Genomic DNA, 18,762 nt, shown 5'->3' with positions numbered 1-18,762 from the left:
CAAATGCTAATGATAACACATGCTAATGCTAACAAATGCTAACATGCTAATGCTAATGCTAACACATGCTAATGCTAATGCTAACATGCTAATGCTAACATGCTAATGTTAATGCTAACACATGCTAATGCTAATGCTAACAAATGCTAATGCTAATGCTAACACATGCTAATATTAACCAACTAATGCTAACATGCCTAATGATAATGCTAACACATGCTAATGCTAAGAAATGCTAATGCTAACACATGCTAATGCTAAGAAATGCTAATGCTAACAAATGCTAATACTAATGTTAACAAATGCTAATGCTAATGCTAACACATGATAATGCTAACAAATGCTAATTCTAAAAATGCAAATGCTAACAAATGCTAATGCTAACTAATGCTAACAAATGCTAATGCTAACAAATGCTAATGCTGAATCTAAAATACGAACGCTAATTGGCTGCTACCCCTTGTGACGTGGATAGAGCTCCGAGGGCCCGGTCATTGCTGCTTGCAGCTTTAATTATTTTTATTTTTTCAGATGGCTAACCATGCTTCCTAAAGAAATGTTGTCTCTGTGACACTTCCTGGGGCCACAATCTGCCTCCAAAACTATTATTTTTATCTGTGATAATTCTGTCATTGGTCTGCCAAATAAGCAAACCAATCAGGACCGCCGCTTGTTTTTGTTCGGATTGGTTGACCTGTCTGTCAATCCTTTTAGCCCCGGTCGGTTGGTTCATGCACCAATGAGCTGCTAGTGACAGAGCTTCTTACAAATAAAATACTAGTTTTGGAGGCAGACTGCTGCTCCTAGAAGCGCCACAGAGACTAGATTTTTTTAGGGAGCATTGTTAGCCGCCTGAATATAATAAAATAAAATAAAAAAATAAGCAATTGCCTGTGTCCTGCTTATGTCAGCAGACAACTGCTTATAGCAACTTTAATGTGCAGCGTTGTTTTCTCTCTCTCAACAGTAAACAAACCATCATAAAGTTTAAGTGTATAGAGGGTATATGCACATTTCTAAAGTGACAATTTAAGGACTTTTTACTACCTCTAAAATGACAAATTAAACATTGGCCAAATTGTCAAATATTAGAGGCTGGAATTGTGAAAATAGCCGATCTACATGCTCACAACGCCTCACAACGCGAGGCGTTGTGAGCATGTAGATCTGCTATTTTAATAATAGAACCGTGTTATGCAAAATGTAATGCCTCAACTCTTGCTGCTCATCAGGGTGGGGGGTCCCCAGTTAAAATATGATTATTTTGGGGGTCACGGCCTTAAAAGGTTGAGAACCACTGGTGTATGTTACATAACACCATGTTAGTGGGGTCATTCATCTCTGTGCTGAGGAGGAGGGACTACGAGGCTCAAATCCACAGTGCTTTATACAGAGCTTCAGCATTCCGCTGTTTAATGTGGATCAAAGATGCACGTGATCATACAAAGCTGTTTCCTATCATGGCTGATTACCACTCTGAGATCAGTGAGTGCTGAAGGTAAGATCATTTTCATAGATTAAATCATGTATTTAGGACTTTAAAGACTTGTAGGCCTATTTGTTTGTTTTGAAAATAAATAATGGATGTAACATTGGCATACCAATTGCACATTTTCTTTGCATTTTTTTCCCCGCCTTTTCTTTTTTTCTTCTTTTTTTGTTAATGCAGCGGATTCCAAGGAATCCTTTATGGCAGGGGTCCTCAACAGGGGGTCTGGGACCCATCAAAGTTACTGTAGGGGGTCCTCCAAATCTTTCTGTGAAAGAAACCTTTTTTTCTCCTTTTTTATATTAAGCACTTGAACCATAGTGTCCAAATTCTGAGAACTTTGGCCAAAAATAGCAGATCTACAAGCTCACTGAGCTTGTAGATCGGCTATTTTCAGCAAAGAGGTTTGGTGTAGAGGGGAAAAAGAGCAGACTAAGTACAGAGTGAAAGGTCAAGTTTATTAAATATTGACGGTTCAGCATGGTTAAATATCTGAAAACACAAATTGACATGAATCTAAAATACACTGATGATTGTGCTGTCAAATGATGAAACTATATGAAATCTATGAACAGACAGTGGGGTCCCTGCTTCATCTCTCTCTAACTAAGGGGTCCTTGGCCTGAAAACGTTGAAAACCCCTGCTTTATGGGGGTCTAAATTGACCCATAAAGTCTGTAACTCTAAAAGTATACAAATGGAATCAAATGGGTTCCATTTGTATACTGTCAGAGTAAAGGGGAGACCTTGAAATGTAAAAGTTTGAGAACCACTGGGTTAATGGGTTAACCAGTCTCTATTACGACTACAATGTCAACATCACTGGTCTGGCAGACTCCTCTCTCCCCCTGGAAAACACTCTGACCCCCAGGTGGGGACTTATGTTGACGTTGTTGGAAGTTTTAAATCAGTGGTTCTCAACCTGCGGGGCAAGGGCCCACTGACGGGCTGCGAGTGTATCGCAAGAGAGCCTCCAAATAAATGCCAAAAACCCAATAATTTGAGTGATATTATAACATTAACATGAACACTAAGTCATGGTGTTGTTTTCAAGTATAGCTACTATGTTACTTCCATTAATCCTAAATGGAACATGATTGATTGATTGATTGATTGATTGATTGATTGATTGATTGGTTGATTGATTGATTGGTTGATTGGTTGATTGATTGATTGATTGATTGATTGATTGATCATTAAAATGAACATGCTCGCACCCATCGGAAGAGGTATCTAGATTTTTATATCTGTGGTTCAAATAGCTGATCTACAAGCTCACAACATGTCGATTTTTATTTTTTTAAATAGTTAAAAATGGCAAAGAAGTTTAGGGGTAAGGGGCGAAAATATAACTGATTATCTATGGAGGTGGGTGAATACATACAGTAGTATCTTAATCTGTACAAAACGTTTGGATAATTATGACTTTCTTTCCACTACATTACAAAGACAAATATTGCACGTTAAATTATTTTTAGGAAGGAAAAAGTATTATGGAGTAACCCTATTTACCCTATTTCATATGTATTGATTATAGCAGATCTACATGCTATAGGTATATATTTTAAGTAAGCACTTTAAGTACACATATGACATGTCACTTGTAGCTGAGTAATACTTAACAGCAGGAGTATCTGAACTTTGACTCAAGTACTGAGGTAGAGTGTCCGCCGCTGGCTATCTGTTGATTGTGCCAAGTGTGACAGTGAGTCATGTGATGATGTGCTCCTCTGTGGAAGGGTAAACAAGACTATAGGGTCAGTAGGAACAGCTTCAGAACTGTGTCACATATCCGTCTGTTCAAAATGCATTGTGATTTAAAGGAGTAGTTCACCCCCTAAATGGTACTGCAGAAAAATATTTTTTTGTTTCCTATTGATGGGGTGAACTACTCCTTTAACCCTGCAAGGCCCAGCGTTGCTTTTTGGCAACATTTTTTAAATCATTTTTAAAAAAAATGTTATAATTAGTTTTCCTGTTCTTTTTTCACATTAACATCACCATTACATCCTATATTGTTTAGTATTACAATGCCATTGGCCACGATATTTGCATATAAATACCCCCCACAGGGGCTGACATTCACACCTCCCAGAGAAGTTGAAATTCCAGCGTCTTGACGAACAACATCTCACTTTTTAACAGAAGCTATTCCTCACTAAAACATAAGTAAAATGCCTGTAATATTTTTTTTTCCGTGATCATTAGAATGTCTAGAACACGTGCATATATTAATATTGTGAAAAATATCTCCAAAATGCAAATTAGAGCATGATTTATGATTTATGATTTATGGCTATAAAACCTTACAAAAACATTGTACATTTTTTAACATTACATTTTCCTGTGATTAGGACTCCTACAACACCATCGGATTTTTTTTTTTCTTTTTTTGGCCAGTAGAAATTACTTTAACAGGGTTAAAGGCGCATACCACTCATTTTCAACATTGAACTATGTCATTAATATACAATGTACCTTAGAGTGTGAAAATTAGAAAAAGGTCCTGAGAGAACTGGAGGAGTGATTGTGGGATCAGTGACATCATGAACAAAGGTAGTCAGTTAACATTTTGCATCATGATGTATAACTTAGGCATTTAAAGATTTACAAGGTAAACACAAGGTGTAGTGTAGTGCCTCAGTAATCTAGGATCATAGGTAATCCAAGCAGTTATGGGCAAGCTACTTGGAAAATGTAGTAAGCTAAGCTACAAGCTACTCTCGATGAAATATAGCTTAAGCTACAGCGAAGCTATCCACAGAGAAATGTAGCAAAGCAAGCTACAAGCTACATCAACTTCATGATCAAGTACAACTTTCCACCAAACAAATAGGCTGGCAAAAAATGCTCAGTTTGTTTGATTATTATAAAACTGGAAACAAGCCCTCGTGTCTGACTTTTTGTGTCATCCTTTCATTTACTTTTTAAATTAAATGTGTACCTTTTTAGGCTGTGACCCCCCAAAAAAATCATATTTGAACTGGGGACCCCACCCTGACAATCAATTGGAGTTGGGGCATTACATTTAGTTTCACTCTGTTCCATCGATAAATATTGTGAAAATAGAAGATCTACAAGCTCACAACGCCTCGGAACACAAGGCGTTTCGAGCTTGTAGATCTGCCATTTTCAAAATGTGTGCCTCTTTTACTATATTGTCAATTTGGCAAATGTTTCACCAGTTTTTATAGTTGTTTTTATATATTTTTGTAGGTATTAAAATGTCTAAAAGGTCCTTAAATTGCCACTTCACTGTCATTAGTTAGCTGTGGACAAAAGAGTGCACTGACTCGTGAGCTGTCGAAACAGCTGATAAGCTGCAGCCAGCGGTGGACAGTAACTGAGTAAATGTACTTGAGTACTTTTACTTTTATTTGTACTTTAAGTAGCCTATCTTTAAAAGCATGTACCGGTATGTACTCTTGAATACTTAAGTACATTTAAAAGCAAGTACTTTTTTTACTCTTACTTGTAACATTTTGACTGAGCTACTTTTACTGTGGACTGCATGGAGTAAATGTGACCAGGCGTACTCTGTACTCTTACTCAAGTACTCGGGTCGAGTACTGTCCATCTCTGGCTGCAGCGCCCCAGGCCTGATTCATGCTCTGCCCCACGAGATCTACAAGCTCACAAAGTTAGCATTTGCAACGCGATGTCAGTTGTTCTCAGACGTTCGCTGAACACTTCACCATGTCCTTGCGGGGTGAAGTGTCTCGCTTCTATAACACACAGAGGAGGTTCGTTGAAAGAAGTGAAAGCAGTGCTGTACAGAACAACATGTTTGGGGATCTTTTGGGAATTCTTTTCCTCACAAACTTTATTTAGCAGTCAATTTTCGCCGGGATAGTAACGTGTAGCGTTTGTTGGACACTGCGTCACTACTGGGGTCTTAAAATAGCTATGCTACAGAAAAAGCTATTTGGTTCAAAAGGAGCAGCGCTACTGAGAAATGTAGTTAAGCTATGTATAGTTGCTACTTGTAGCTCGCTACTGCCCATCACTGAATCCAAGAGCCTATCGTCAGTCATTATAATATCAATAATTGTGTTTTGTCGAGTCGAGTTTTAGTCGACAAAATTAACCCTGATTTGGGCACGTCTGGGCTTGCTGCATGAAATGTGCCATATAGTAATGCATTTCATTTGACTGCCAACGTTGTTTTCCGACTAAGTGTGTTCCCTGCCACGCTTCGTGAGAGGCCTCAAAAGATGCGCACAGGTGTCCTGGTATTGGAAAATAATCGCGACAATCCACTCCAAAGATATAAGTCAAGGGTTAAGATGTTGGAGTTTCACATGGGAGACCAGGGTTCACATCCTGGGCGTTACATGTTCATTTATTTCCTGTCCAGATCCTGTCAGGCTGGTAGGCCTGCGAGGCGCAGGGCGCTGTGCTGGCGTGCTGGAGATGAAACACCAGAGGAAGTGGAGGCCGGTGATCGCCAAGTCCGGGTGGAGCCTGAAGCCGTCGGACGCGGTGTGCAGACGGCTGAACTGCGGCTCCGCCGTTTCCACCAGACGCATCCCCGACGTCCCGTATTACGAAGCCTGGTCCGTCTGCGTCGGCTCCGAGGCTGCACTGATGGCGTGTGGAAGCCCAGACACCACCTATTATTCCATGACCAAACTGGAGGTGATCTGTTCTGGTAAGATCGACAATCTGTGGTTTCTCAAAGCAGGGTTGGGGTTAGTCCCGCTTTGAAAACTTTTTTTATTTTTTTATTATTATTTTGTAACCCATTTTCACCCAGTGCCAATGGCCTATGTAATCCTGGGCTCTGCTCTCCCTCTATTGTGCCTGGGGAGACACCGGACTGACCTCATGCTTCCTTCAATGCATGAGTAGTCCAAGTTGCTTCTTTTCACCTGACAGGGGGGGAAGATTTCCCTGGGATGGACGTAGCGTGTGGAAGGAACACGTTATTCCAACCCGTTCCTTTCCCCTCCATCAGGCGCCCCGGCTGCATGTTTTTGTGAGGGTATCTACCCTAGGAGACACGGGGAGATTTCTTTTTTTTCTTTTTCAGTTTACTTGATTTATGAACTTGACAATTAAACTTGATGTAAAAGTTGAAACTAGAACTGCACTCTGTCGAGGTGCCAACTTGCGTCTCATGTACAAGAAGGCCACACATGCAGCGGCGTCAGTTCAGAAAAAGCTAAGGTATGGCAACATGACTGGTGTCTTGCACTCACCAATCATGTTGCCATACCTTAGCTTTTTCTGAACTGACGCCAGGCACGATTACAGTACATTTTATTATTTCCCCCTGTAGCCAAGGTATGGCAGCTGCCATAGCTTGCCATACCCAATTGACGCCTCTGAACACATGGCCTACTTGTGCGCAAGTAGAGCGCGCCATGAGGTGTGCACTGCTGGCCTCATTGGATGTTAAAGACGAAATGAAACTCACTCGCTCCACTTCCTTATAGTGACGCAGTTCCCCCTGAAACGCTCCAGAAAGGAGGGACATCGCGCTGGAATTTGATTTGACGGTCAAAAAGTAGGCAGGCCATAATTCACTGAACACACAGCTCCCCTTGTCTGTCTTATAGACATACTAAAATAAACTCTGACATACAGTGCTACTATAGTCTGTCCCAGAACTTTGGTTGACAGAAAAGACAATTAGCCTAAATGAAAACAAGATGTGCATAAACTCACCCAAAAAAGGTGAATCTCGCATTACGTCTTCAGACTAGGATTTACCACCGCTCACAAAGGGGGACATCTACATACATACCCAGCCGATTACAGTACTTGCGCGCTTGCTTGCACAAGTTATTAGTGAAATTATACAAGAAGTGCACTCTGTTAAGGTGTCAACTTGCGTCTTGTAGGCCATGTATGGCCTACTTGTGGCATCACCAGGAATGCTGGTCCCTCATCCTCACTGGCTGTTAATGATGACATTGCCAGAAATGCTGGTCCCTAATTGAGCTACGGGCTTAAATAAAGAAGGACACCGACATACACACATACGCAACACCGAACGCAGTACTTGCAAGCTCTGCTGGCGCAAGTAATGACTTCTCTCTCTCTCTCTGTCCAGAGTCTGTGAGGTTGGTGAATGGGACCAGTTTGTGTTCAGGCAGAGTGGAGGTGAAGTCTGATCAGTTGTGGCTCTCAGTGTGTGAAGGTGACTTTGACCAGCAGGATGCAGAGGTGGTCTGTAGGGAGCTTGGCTGTGGTGCTCCTTCAGTCCTCCAGGGGGCGCTCTATAGTGAGGGGAAGGCCACGATGGGGACGAAAGACTTCCAGTGTGAAGGCAGCGAGTCTGTTCTCCTTGACTGTAGAACCTCAGACTCAACCAGAAACACCTGCTCACCTGACAAGACTGTTGGGCTCACCTGCTCAGGTAAAACACAAACTACACTTGCAAAGGCTTTTGATTATCATTTTTAAATATATAAGTGTAGTAATAAAACTTTATTTATATAGCACCTTTTAAAACAATGTTACAAAGTGCTTAACAACATCAAAATAACATCAACAGTGAATCATAATCATAACAATTTCAGCAACAATAAAATAAATATAAAAACAACATACAGCAATGGTGTCAGTGAGAATAGATGCACTTTGCAGTTAGTAGGTTAAAAAGGCCTTTCAATAAAAATAGGTCTTAAGTTGAGATTTAAAAACAGTTATAGAGCAAGCAAATCAGAGGGCCACTGGGAGGCTTTTCCAGAGTGTGGGGGCCCTGACTGCAAAGGCCCTGTCGCCCTTGGTAACCTGGTTTGAGCTGGGAACCTCCAGAGGAGCCAAACCAGAGGAACTCAAACTGCGGGCAGGCACATATGGTTCCAACATATCTACTAAATACTGAGGTGCTAGGCTATTACGAGCTTTAAAAGTCAACAATAAAATCTTAAAATCAATTCTGAATGATACAGGCAGCCAATGTAATGCAGTCAGTACCGGGTTATATGTTCTGACCTCCTAGTCCCAGTTATGAGCCTGGCGGCCGCATTTTGTACTAACTGTAGGCGATGCATGGCTCCCTTGTTGATACCTGAATATAGTGAGTTACAGTACAGTAGTCCAGACGTGATGAGATGAGGGCATTTATAACTTTATGGAGATTAGGGGTGGAAAGGACAGCTCGAATTCTGTAGATGTTTCTTAGTTGGAAAAAGCAATTCCGAACCACTGTTTTTACTTGGGCCTCCAAAGGAGGTCAGAGTTTTTAAAGGAAATATGTATTGTTTCTTTTCAGGGCCTGATGATGTCAGGTTGGCGGGAGGAAGCAGTCACTGTACTGGTATACTGGAGATGAAACACGAAGGAGAGTGGAGACCAGTGCTTGGTTGGTCTGACTGGCACCTGAAGACATCAGTCGTACTGTGTAAACAGCTGAAATGTGGCGCTGCTATTTCAACAGAAAGGTGGTCCGGTGATAAAGACAAACTGGGGTGGAAGTTTAGATCATCCTGTGATGGGTCTGAGTCATCACTAAGGGAGTGTGGAACAAAGCAGACCGATACTTCCACTTATATACTGGATGTTGTCTGCTCAGGTAACACGATGACTTCTGTCCGTCAGCGGACGGTCAGTCTGTGCGTCCGTCAGTCTGTCTATCATTCAATGCCTGGCATTAGGAGTGCAGTGAACAGGGAAATTGAACGTTTCCAGAGGAACAGTGGCGTGGGTTTTCCTTGTTGGCGTGTTTAGTATGCCGTCGACTTTGTGAGCTTCTAAACACCATATAGAATGAATGCAACGTTTGAACAAGATACATCTTGTATAGGGGTCCCTGGCACATTCCAGATATATAGAATGTCCATAGGCTATATGCACAGCAGCCATTTTGAAGGGAAGTTGGGTCTCTTCTCACTGCTCTGTTCCTTTCTGGTCAAACAGAGTCAGGGTGCTGATATTGTGCATGTTGGCTCACATGGAAACACTCTGATATACACCAGTGGGTCCCAAAGTGTGGTTCAGGGTAACTTGGGGGTTCCAAATTACCCCTTAAAAGGTGTGTAAGGGTAAGGGTCCATTTGGTTCCATTTGTATGCTCTCAGAGTTATGGGGACCTTGAAATATAAGGTTTAAGAATGAGAAGCACTGTGCCGCATGAAATGGAACAGAGCCTTCATTAGAATCATTGGTAACACCTTTGAAGGAAGTGAGAAGAGACCCAACTTCTCTCCAATATGGCTGCTGTGCATTTAGCCTATTTGGGTTCCCAAACAAAACACTTGAGAACCCTTTATTTATAGAGCACAGTTCCGAAAGCACTTTAAAGCTATACTGTGTGACTTTTTCAATTAAACAAATCTTAAATTTGATCTAACTATTAAATCTAAAGCTAAAGTTTTAGAACACCCACTCTGCTAATTTCAGCCCTGAAAGGCTTCGAAAAATGTATTTTCTATGAGTCCGGATTTCGCTGCAAAATTCATCTGCATCCTTCCGTATACCCTACGTTGTCTCCCGGATCATACACTACCGGCCAATTACAGCGCGGATCATACACTACCGGCCAATCACAGCGCGTCTTGCCGTCTTATCAGGAAGTAGCTTGAGTAAGCCTGTCTACGCGAGGCTACAACAACAGAGTTTACTCTGGAGTCTGAATGTTATTCTGGAGGAGTCGTAGCATAACAGGGATGGCAGCTGAGTCGGTCATCACCCTTGCAGCCCCCCGCGCCCCCACCTTTGCGCTCAGGGTCATTGTGAAAACCGCAGTCACGTAGCAGACTAGCAGTAGTCGTTTTACAAAGGGAGCTGCAGCTTCATGCCCGGTCGCTGTGTGTCCACAAGTCCCCCACTGGACCAACTTACTCTACCATGTAAGTTGCTCAACTACTGACCAGTAGTTGAACAACTTACATGGTAGAGGTTTAACTTCTTACACAAATGCAAAAAAGTTGATATCTCTCTCTATCTCTCTCTCTCTCCAGAGTCAGTGAGGTTGGTGAATGGCGATAATTTGTGTTCAGGCAGAGTGGAGGTGAAGTCCAATCAGTCGTGGGTCTCAGTGTGCGAAGGTGACTTTGACCAGCAGGATGCAGAGGTGGTCTGTAGGGAGCTTGGCTGTGGGGCTCCTTCAGTCCTCCAGGGGGCGCTCTATGGGGAAGTAAAGGCTCCCATGTGGACCAAAGAGATCCAGTGTGAAGGCAGTGAGTCTCTTTTCCAGGACTGTGTAACCTCAGATTCAACTAGAAACACCTGCTCACCTGATAAGACTGTTGGACTCACCTGCTCAGGTAAAATACAAGTTATAGTTGTGTTCTGGATATCATGTTATAATTAACTCTGCAAGACCCAAATTAATTTCTACTCGCCAAAACAAATTAATAAAAAAAATCTGATGGTGTTGTAGGAGTCCTAATCAGAGGAAAGGTAATGTAAAAAAAAAGTTTTTGTAAGGTTTTATAGTAGGGATGGTCCGATCAGGTTTTTTGGAACCGATCACCGAGCACCGATCACAAAAGTTTGATCACCCGATACCGATCAATCACAGATCCGATCAAGTTATTATTTATATATTATTTATATTTTCTAAATGTTAATGTTTTAACTTTAATTAATTAATTCACTCATGAATTCATTTATATATTTGCCTTATAGTTATTTACCAGCATTACTATGTATTTATTATCTCTCCCCCTGCCACAGAATTCCTGGACATTTTAAATTTATTTAACATTACCCAGCACGTTGATTTTCCAACTCATATAAAAGGACACACCCTGGATCTGATCTGCACTACCGGAAACACCATCAATAATCTCACCACCTCCGGCAACACTCTCAAACACATCTCTGACCATCTGGCCCTCACCATGGATATTGACATTCCCACCCCCGTCACCAAGCTGAAACGCTCCATCACATTCCGCAACCTCAAATCTATCCAACCCTCCTCTCTCTCCTCCCTCCTGATTGATACCCTTCCGGACTCCTCATTCACTCTCAATGCCTCCCCCACTGAACTTGTCAACAACTACAATAACTCACTCTCCACATGCCTCAATCAGCTTGCTCCCACCATAAACAAATCAGTCTCCTACACCCACTCTGCCCCCTGGTACACTGACCATCTCCGCCAGCTTAAAAAGAAGGGCCGCCAGCTTGAGCGGCTTGCCAATAAAACTGGTCTAACTGTCCATTCCGAAACCTACAACTCTCACCAGCAGCAATATAAACAAGCCCTCAGCAGTGCACGTACTTCCCACCATTCCTCCATCATCCAGTCCGGTAGCAATAACCCCAAAACACTGTTCTCCACTGTCAACAAACTGCTCAAACCTATGGACACCACCACCTCTTCATTTGACAACAGTAAATGTGAATCTTTCTTAACATTTTTTCAGTCCAAAATTGACACCATTCACTCCGAACTGGCCACCCCCTCCACCGACCCCTCAGACCCCGAACCTGTCCCCCCGCTGTTCTCTGGTGAGCCCCTCAGCACCTTCACCACAATCACCACCACTGATCTCTCCTCCATAACCTCTGGCATGAAAACATCCACCTGCATCCTCGATCCAATACCCTCTTCCCTAGTCATAGCATGTCTCCCTACGCTCTCTCCATACATCACCAACATCATCAACACCTCGCTGTCCACCGGTCTCATCCCACCTGCCCTTAAACTGGCTGCCGTTACCCCCATTCTCAAAAAACCTGGACTTGACCCTGACACCCCTAACAACTACCGGCCCATCTCAAATCTCCCCTTCATCTCCAAAATCCTGGAAAGAGCTGTTGCCTCCCAACTGAAATTACACCTGGACTCAAATAACCTTTTCGAAACATTTCAATCCGGCTTCCGCACAAATCACAGTACTGAAACGGCTCTCCTCAAAGTTACCAATGACATCCTCCTCTCCGCTGACAATGGCTTCCTCTCCATCCTCATCCTCCTTGACCTCTCTGCCGCCTTCGACACCATCAACCACTCCATCCTCATTTCCCGCCTCAAGTCCTCCCTCGGAATAACCGACACTGCCCTCTCCTGGTTAACATCTTACCTTTCCGACCGTCACCAGTTTGTCTCCATTAACAACTGCCACTCTTCCACTGCCCCAGTCACACACGGTGTCCCCCAGGGCTCTGTACTTGGTCCCCTCCTCTTCATCATTTACATACTTCCACTTGGTCAGATCCTCCGCCACCACAATCTCCAATTTCACTGTTATGCCGATGATACTCAACTCTACCTCTCCACCAAAACTGTCACCGCTGCCACCCTCTCCACCCTCACCACCTGCCTTACAGACCTCAAAACATGGATGCAAAAAAACTTTCTCAAACTTAATGGCAATAAATCAGAAATCCTCATCATCGGCCCAGATTCCCTCACCCGCTCCACCCAGAACTTCACTCTCAGCATCGATGGCTCCACTGTATCTACCTCCACTCACATCCGTAACCTTGGTGTCATTTTTGATCCCACCCTCTCATTCCGCCCCCACATAAACCAGATCACTAAAACTGCCTTCTTTCACCTCAACAATATTGCCCGCCTCCGTCCCTCACTGACATTCACAGCTGCCGAAACACTCATCCACGCATTTGTTACATCCCGGATAGACTACTGCAATAGCATCCTTAACGGTACCACTGCCACAATCCTCAACAAATTACAACACGTTCAAAACTCCGCCGCCCGCCTCCTTACCAGTACCCGCTCCAGAGACCATATCACCCCTGTTCTTCACGACCTGCACTGGCTCCCTGTCAAACAAAGAATACACTACAAAATCCTGCTAACCACCTTCAAGGCACTCAATAACCTGGCTCCCTCCTACCTTTCTGATCTCATCCACCCCTACATCCCAACCCGATCCCTCAGGTCCAGTGAAGCCAACCTCCTGGAGGCCCGCACAGCCAAGTACCGCACCTGGGGGGACAGGGCTTTCTCCGTCTCTGCCCCCACCCTCTGGAACGCTCTCCCCAACCACCTCAGAAGCGCTCCCTCCCTCCCCTCATTCAAAGCTTCACTAAAAACTCACCTTTTCAAAATAGCATATCCCAGCTGAGGTCTGGCAAACTATGCCTCCCTAGTACTTGCTCTACTTTTAACTCTTTTGTATTTGTATTTGTTGTTTTTAAAGTTTTTCCTAATAAAGTTGTTGTTCTTTCTGTTGTAAAGCGCTTTGGGTATTTAGAAAAGCGCTATATAAATCCAAGCTATTATTATTATTATTATTATTATCATAGCAGTAACTAATTATTCCTTCAGCACTGTGGAAATCAATACCCCAAAATGGCCTCAAGTGGGCATACTGAACGGCTGGTTGATCGGATGCACCGATCGGATCGGATCGGTGAATTTACCTTTTGATCTAAACCACCGATTATCGCCGATCACGCTTTGATCGGCCCGATCCGATCCATTGCCGATTGATCGGTAACATCTCTATTTTATAGCCATAAATCAGAAATCATGCTCTAATTTCCATTTTGGGGACATTTTTCACAATAATAACATATATGTACATGTTGTTTGTCAGCCTCTGTGGGGGGTATTTATAAGCAAATATCGTGGCCAATGGCATTGTAATACTAAACAATAGGATTTAATGGTGATGTTAATGTGAAAAAAAGAACAGGAAAACTAATTATAACATTTTAATGATTTAAAAAATGTTGCCAAAAAGCAACACTGGGCCTTGCAGGGTTAAGTCATGTTTCTTGTTTACTGCATACTCTCTTGTCTCTGTTCAGTACCTGATGATGTCAGGTTGGTGGGAGGAACCAGTCACTGCAATGGGATACTGGAGACTAAACACCACAGACAGTGGAGACCTGTGTCCACTCCCTACACAAGAGCTTACATACCATCTGAGTGGAACCTTCAGTCATCAGCTGTACTGTGTAGACAGCTGGGCTGTGGTTCTGTTGTTTCAACAGAAAGGACGTATGGTTTCACATCTCAGTCTGTGTGGAGATTTAGATCTCTTTGTGATGGTTCTGAGTCTTCACTCAGGGAATGTGGAACAAAGATGTCTGACAAATCCACTGAGAGACGGAAGGTGATCTGTTCAGGTAAAAACAAACCATGACTTAAACACTGTGTTCTTTAGTTATATATCTGTCAATCTATCTGTCCGTCTGTCTGTCTGTCTCTCTACTCTTTTGAGTTTGTATTTTATGTCTTTGTGGGAGCTTTCACATTTTGGGACGGACACACTTGCATGAGGCACACAATACCTAAACTGAAAAAGGAACCACTCTGAGGCATTGTACATTGTCTTTTTGTTATTGTTTTGAACCATTATTGGTCCAAGTTGGTTTCTTTCACCACTGAAAAATACATGTTATTTCAAGAGGAAGAAATTAACCTCAAATATTGCAATGATCTCGAAAGAACCCAACAAGCAGCATAACATACTGTATATAGTAAACCAATAAGACACCCTAAGGGCGAGAAGATATGGGAGTGTGCTCATGGGCGTGTGCACATGGGTGCGTGCAAGCATCCGCCTGGGTGACAGCAGAGTGCTGGGTGAGTGCTGGAGCTTTGGCATGGGATCACCTTTGACCAAAACATTTCACAGACCAGGTTGGCTGTTTAAGTTGGACACAATGTGGCCAAAATGTAGCCTCTGGGCCATTCATTTGCATCATTGTGATGTCAGAACAGGTCAGTGAAAATTAATTCTGGGCCATTCATCTGCAACATCATTGTGATGTCAGAAGAGCATGAGGTGTGACAGAAAGACGGACAGACGGACATGAGGTTTTCATACTAAATGGCGACCTACAGTCGCAACGATAAACCATGTCCATTCTATTCACATTGCTTTGCTCATGAACTTTAACAACTTAAGATAGAATCCATTCCAATCCTTCCCTATTGCAGTGGTGTAAAGTAACTAAGTACATTTACTTAAATAAAGGAGTAGTTCACCACTTTTCAACCTGTCTTCATATAATAGGTCCTCACTAATGTTCATGATAAAATAGCACAATTCTTTTCTATTCAGTCTGGGTCTCATAGGAGAGCTGTCAAATCCTTCCTACCGGTGACATCATCGTTTGACAAAAAATGAAATAAATAATATTTTTGAAAAAGAAAAAATAGATTTTTATTATCACGAGAACAATGGCTTCCACTTTAACATTGCAAATTTTTCAGGAATAGAAAGCCTGCAGTTTCTATTAGCTTGCATTTCCCATTGATGATGTCACCGGTAGGAAGGATTTGACCCACCCACAGCTCTCCTATGAGACCCAAACTGAGTAGATTTTTTTTTTTTGATATTTTATCATGAACATAAGTGAGGACCTATTATATGAAGATAGGTTGAAAAGTGGTGGAGTGCCCCTACGTACTGTACTTTTTAAAATTTTGAGGTATTTGTACTTTACTTGAGTATTTCAAATTACCAAAACGTTTACTTCTACTCCACACATCTTGGATCCAAATATTGTATTTTACTCCACTACATTTATTTTAAAACTTTAGTTACTTGTTACTTTGCAGATATAAATTATAATATTATAAAACATCCATTAGCCACTTTATCCCTATTTTATACCTTGGCTATTTGAAAATAACGTGATGCAACACGTGAACTTGTAGATCTGCCAATACCTTTGTACTTTTACTCGAGTACATTTTGAATTCCGGACTTTTACTTGTAACAGAGTATTTCTACATTGCAGTATTGATACTTTTACTTAAGTATAAAATGTGAGTACTTTTTCCATCACTGCCCTTTTGTTCATGCTGAACTACGTTGTCTCTGTGGCCTAGGGCATTAACGACTTGTGATTTTTGCAAGTCGACTCGACTCAGTAAAAAGTTGAGTTGAATTTTATCGTTTGATGACGTCATCACATCACACACTACCCCCCGATTATTTTGGGGGGTCCCCAGATGATTAACTTAATGTGCAACATTGTTTTCTCACTCAACGGTAAACAAACCAACATAACGTTATAGAGGGTATCTGCACATTTCTAAAGTGCCAATTTAAGGACTTTTTAATACCTCTAAAATGGCAAATTAAACATTGTCCAAATTGGCAAATTAAACATTGTCCAAATTGTGAAATATTAGAGGCAGAAATTGTGAAAATAGCCGATCTACATGCTCACAACGCTGACAACTACTGTGTTAGGCCAGGGGGACAATACTGTATGTCCAATGATAATCTCTCGGTGGAATCTTCCTCTCTCTCTCTCATTGTGTTCAAACATCACAGGTTTGTCGGTTTACAGGTGTACGAAAGTGGGTGAAACAATTTGTCATACAATCTCCCATCATTTGCAGCTTTCAAGAATCTGACCTTTGAGATTCATTTATTCATTTATTCATTTGTTCATTTATTTATTTATTTCAGAATCAGTTAACTTGATCAAATCTTGATGATCATGATGATTCCTATGGCCATCTTGCCGATATTTTAATATGTAGAATTATGTTATAATGACAGAGGCTTGCAAAAGGCCATGTTGTGAATATTTGCAACCAATACACTATGCTAAAGTAAAGTAGAGTCAGTCACTCTCCAGACCATCTATCAGATAGACGATAGTCTATCAGATAGATTCTCAACCTTTTCAGGCCGCGACCCCCAAAATAATCATATTTTAACTGGGGACCCCCACACCCTGCCAAGCACTAAGAGTTGAACTACATTTTGTATATCACGGTTCTATTGTGAAAATAGCAGATCTACATGCTCACAACGGTGTGAGCATGTAGAACGGCTATTTTCACAATTTCTGCCTCTAATATTTGACAATTTGTCCAATGTTCACACTGTCATTTTAGAGGTATTAAAGAGTCCTTAAATTGTCACTTTAAAAATGTGCAGACAGCCTCTATACACTTAAACTTTACGTAGGTTTGTTTACTGTTGAGTGAGAAAACAATGTTGCACATTAAGTTAATCATCTGGGGAGCTGTAAATTGCCCTGTCATTCATATTGATTCCCCCATCTTCAAACTATGGCACAAAGTGTGTCCCGTATCAGTTACAGTTTCTTTCCAAGCCAGTGCCAGCTAACACAAAATCCCAAGTCACCCAGAAGTGTGTAGAATTCTGCTGCATCATTCCAAATGGTGGCTGGAGGAGGATTTCTTACTTTTTAGTGCGGTGTGTGTTTGTGTTCTCGACTTCTTCTGGGTTTGTTTTTTATCAGAGCAAATAGATTAAAGGGTGTCAGGCTTCAGGCCGGGCTCAGGCTGTAAATAAAGGCACCCATCGGGCCTGGGGCCGGGCTGGCCCTTAATTCCATGGGCCAGGGCCCACATTTTAGGCCTGTGCAGGGCTCTAGCATTGATCACAAAGTTGTCCCAAATCAACATAATGTGGGCATTCTGATGAAGGATGTCTGAGATCCGCGTTTAACCGCGTGTCCAAAAGGACGATTGAAGCATAGCCACTATATTCTGACCAGATTCACACCTCCTTCCTTTGACCAGGCTAAACTAACAGGTAAACAGAGAATCGTTATATATTGTCTTGTAATGAATCTAATATGCCTTCTTCTTCTTGCATCTCAGGAGTGGTAGTGTGATGGGGGACTGCCCATAAGTCCTACGTCTCATAAGTCCTACATCTCATTATCCTACTTTGGTTAGGGTTAGGTTTTAGGGTTAAGTTTAGGCATAGTTTTAATGAGGTTAAGGTTAGGGTTTGGGTTAGGTTTAGGCATAGTTTTACTGAGGTTAGGGTTAGGTTTAGGTTTAGCCATAGTCTGTGGTTAACATCACACATCACCAGATTTAGACTAATGGGATGTAGGAACAATGAGATGTCGGACCAATGCCATGGCACCATGTGATGTTTTATGGAGAAAAAGAAAATATGATGATGATGATGATGATGATCTCTCTCTCTCTCTCTCTCTCTCTCTCTCTCTCTCTCTGTGTCTTTGTTTCTCTCTTCAGAGTCTGTGAGGTTTGTGAATGGGAATAATTTGTGTTCAGGCAGAGTGGAGGTGAAGTCTGATCAGTCGTGGGTCTCAGTGTGTGAAGGTGACTTTGACCAGCAGGATGCAGAGGTGGTCTGTAGGGAGCTTTCGTGTGGGGCTCCTTCAGTCCTCCAGGGGGCGCTCTATGGAGAAGGAAAGGCTCCAATGTCGACCAAAGCGTTCCAGTGTGATGGTAATGAGTCTGTTCTCCTGGACTGCGGAACCTCAGATTCAACTAGAGACACGTGCTTGCCTGACAAGTCTGTTGGACTCACGTGCTCAGGTAAAAGACAAGCTACACTTTAGATTAGAATGTTGTAAAAAAAAAGAATGTTGTAATGGCATAACATTAGGGTTTTACTCCTTATTCTCTTGTCCTTGTA

General features: G+C 42.2%; 1 protein-coding gene across 1 annotated transcript in view; it reads left to right on the top strand.

Annotated features, from left to right (window-relative positions):
- The first annotated feature begins 1,368 nt into the window (after window positions 1-1,368).
- Window positions 1,369-18,762, top strand: part of LOC308292066 (scavenger receptor cysteine-rich type 1 protein M130-like) — a 30,361-nt gene continuing 12,967 nt past the window's right edge. Inside the window, exons 1-7 of the mRNA XM_080734294.1 lie at window positions 1,369-1,498; window positions 5,847-6,140; window positions 7,548-7,853; window positions 8,715-9,014; window positions 10,402-10,707; window positions 14,177-14,497; window positions 18,357-18,662. Of these exons, the coding sequence (XP_080590420.1) occupies window positions 1,429-1,498; window positions 5,847-6,140; window positions 7,548-7,853; window positions 8,715-9,014; window positions 10,402-10,707; window positions 14,177-14,497; window positions 18,357-18,662 (1,903 nt within the window). The 5' untranslated portion in view covers window positions 1,369-1,428. The remainder of the gene's footprint in view (window positions 1,499-5,846; window positions 6,141-7,547; window positions 7,854-8,714; window positions 9,015-10,401; window positions 10,708-14,176; window positions 14,498-18,356; window positions 18,663-18,762) is intronic.

The sequence above is a fragment of the Nannobrachium achirus genome (assembly GCF_963921795.1).
Source record: "Nannobrachium achirus genome assembly, chromosome: 9".
NCBI lineage: Eukaryota > Metazoa > Chordata > Actinopteri > Myctophiformes > Myctophidae > Nannobrachium > Nannobrachium achirus.
The sequence above is the reverse complement of the archived record's forward strand: the minus strand, read 5'-3'. Positions and strand labels throughout refer to the sequence as shown.